This window comes from Lathyrus oleraceus, chromosome 6, assembly GCF_024323335.1.
Source record: "Lathyrus oleraceus cultivar Zhongwan6 chromosome 6, CAAS_Psat_ZW6_1.0, whole genome shotgun sequence".
Classification (NCBI taxonomy): Eukaryota; Viridiplantae; Streptophyta; class Magnoliopsida; order Fabales; family Fabaceae; genus Lathyrus; species Lathyrus oleraceus.
In genome coordinates, this window is record NC_066584.1 from 469,237,767 (window position 1) to 469,240,002 (window position 2,236).

At 34.8% G+C, this 2,236-nt stretch overlaps 1 protein-coding gene across 1 annotated transcript; it reads left to right on the forward strand.

Annotated features, from left to right (window-relative positions):
• Positions 1-312: 312 nt before the first annotated feature.
• Positions 313-1,944, forward strand: LOC127092564 (gallate 1-beta-glucosyltransferase). The gene has a single exon (XM_051031461.1). The coding sequence runs from the start codon at positions 349-351 to the stop codon at positions 1,771-1,773; it is 1,425 nt and encodes a 474-aa protein (XP_050887418.1). The 5' UTR covers positions 313-348; the 3' UTR covers positions 1,774-1,944.
• The last annotated feature ends 292 nt before the right edge of the window (positions 1,945-2,236 follow it).

The following is a 2,236-nucleotide window of genomic DNA, read 5'->3' on the forward strand; positions in this document are numbered from 1 at the left end:
CTATCACATTGCACATAAGTTATAAAAAATTGTGAATATAACAAAAAAATCATCTTCTTTCATGTTCCTTGATCAACCAGCAATTAAAAAATTATACAAAATGTTAAAAAAAAACTGTAGGAGTAATAAATAACACTATAGTATTAAAATAGAAATATTTGCATTGATCTTGTGGGTGACAATTATTTATTATAGTTTTGTAGTTAGTGGTAGCAAGTAGAAATCAACAATGCTAATTGTTTATATCGTTTTCAGATATAGGAAAAAATGTTCCCTTTTGTACCGCTATAAATACCGTATCTCCGACTCTCATTAAGAAAACCATCAAAAAGTACAAAACAAAAGAAAATGGGATCCGAACCTCTCACTCACCTTCTTCTTATCTCATACCCAGCACAAGGACACATAAACCCTCTTCTTAGACTTGCAAAATGCCTTGCTTCAAAGGGTGCTTCTGTCATCTTCCTCACAACAGAATATGCTGGCAAAGACATGAGAACCGTTAACAACATCACTCATAAATCACTCACCTCCATTGGTGACGGTTCTCTCACTTTTCATTTCTTTGACGACGGTTTACCGGATGATGATCCCATCCGAACGGATCTTCCGGCTTACATTGAACAACTCAAACTTGTTGGGGAACCGTTTGTTTCTCAAATGATAAAAAACCATGCAGATTCAAACAAACAATTTTCATGTATCATAAACAACCCTTTTCTTCCTTGGGTTTGCGATGTAGCTTCTGAATATCATATTCCTTCTGCTTTATTATGGACTCAATCCGTTTCTGTTTTTACCGCTTACTATAACTATCTCCATAAACTCGTACCTTTCCCTTCGTATTCAGAACCTTATCTTGATGTTCCATTACCTTTTGTACCTCTTAAATACAATGAAATTCCTGATTTTATGCATCCATTTAGTGCCTTTCCATTTCTAGGAGCACTCATTTTAGAACAGTTTAAGAACTTATCTAAAGTTTTTTGTGTACTGGCTGATACATATGATGAACTGGAACATGATTTCATCAACTATGTTTCGGATAAATCAATCCCGATAAGACCTATTGGTCCTTTGTTCAACAACCCAGCGATTAAAAGTGCGAGTAATATTCGTGGCGATTTTGTGAAGAGTAATGATAGTAGTATTATAGAGTGGTTAAACTCGAAGGCAAAACGTACTGTTGTTTTCATTTCCTTTGGAACTGTTGCATATTTTCCTCAAGAACAAATGAATGAAATTGCGTATGGGTTGTTGGAGTCTAAAGTATCGTTTTTATGGGTTGTAAAACCACCTTCAAAGGAATTGAGGCTAAAGGAACATGTTTTGCCGGAAGGGTTTTTGGAGGAAACAAGTGGGAGAGGAAAAGTGGTGGAATGGAGTCCACAAGAACAAGTATTGTGTAATCCTTCGGTGGGATGTTTCATGACACATTGTGGTTGGAATTCATCCATGGAAACACTTGCTTCAGGAGTTCCGGTGTTGACGTTTCCAGCATGGGGTGATCAACTCACAAATGCAAAGTTCTTGGTTGATGTTTTTGGAGTTGGTATTCGATTGGGATATGGTCATTTGGAAAATAAATTGGTCACAAGAGATGAAGTCAAGAAGTGCTTATTGGAAGCAATGACCGGAGAAAAAACAGAGAGGTTGAAGCAAAATGCAATGAAGTGGAAGAAGGCGGCGGAAGATGCGGTGGCGGTCGGTGGATCATCTGATCGCAATCTAGATGCATTTATCGAGGACATTAATAAAGGTTGTGGGGGTTAATATTCAGAAGATATTATAAGTACATTGTATTGGTTTTTGAGTTTTTTCTGTTTGTAGGTTAATTTTAAATTATGTTTATTTTGTATTTATGTCTTGTATTACATTGTATGAAAGGGTTAAATATGTTTTTAGTATTTTTAAATATTAATAATTTTATTTTTAATCTCTAAATTTTTTTTTTAAACCATTCTCATAGAATTTACTGTCCATATTTTTTGGTCCTTAGATATTAAACCATGCAGTTATGTAATATCTCTTGAAAAGAAGATGTCAAACAAAGGTTGTTTCAATGGATATTAGCTCTTGATTATTCTTTTTCCATGGCTAGATGTTTGCACCTGTCTAGACGACAATGCTGTGGTATGTTTATTATGTAAAATATCTAGTTGTTGGAGTTTCATTGCACGACTTGATATATCAACAAAGAAAGAAGGTATTCTCAGATCCAAAACACTATTATCAC

Coding starts and splice junctions, on each gene's coding strand:
- LOC127092564 (XM_051031461.1), top strand. CDS start 349: ATGGGATCCGAACCTCTCACTCACCTTCTTCTTATCTCATACCCAGCA.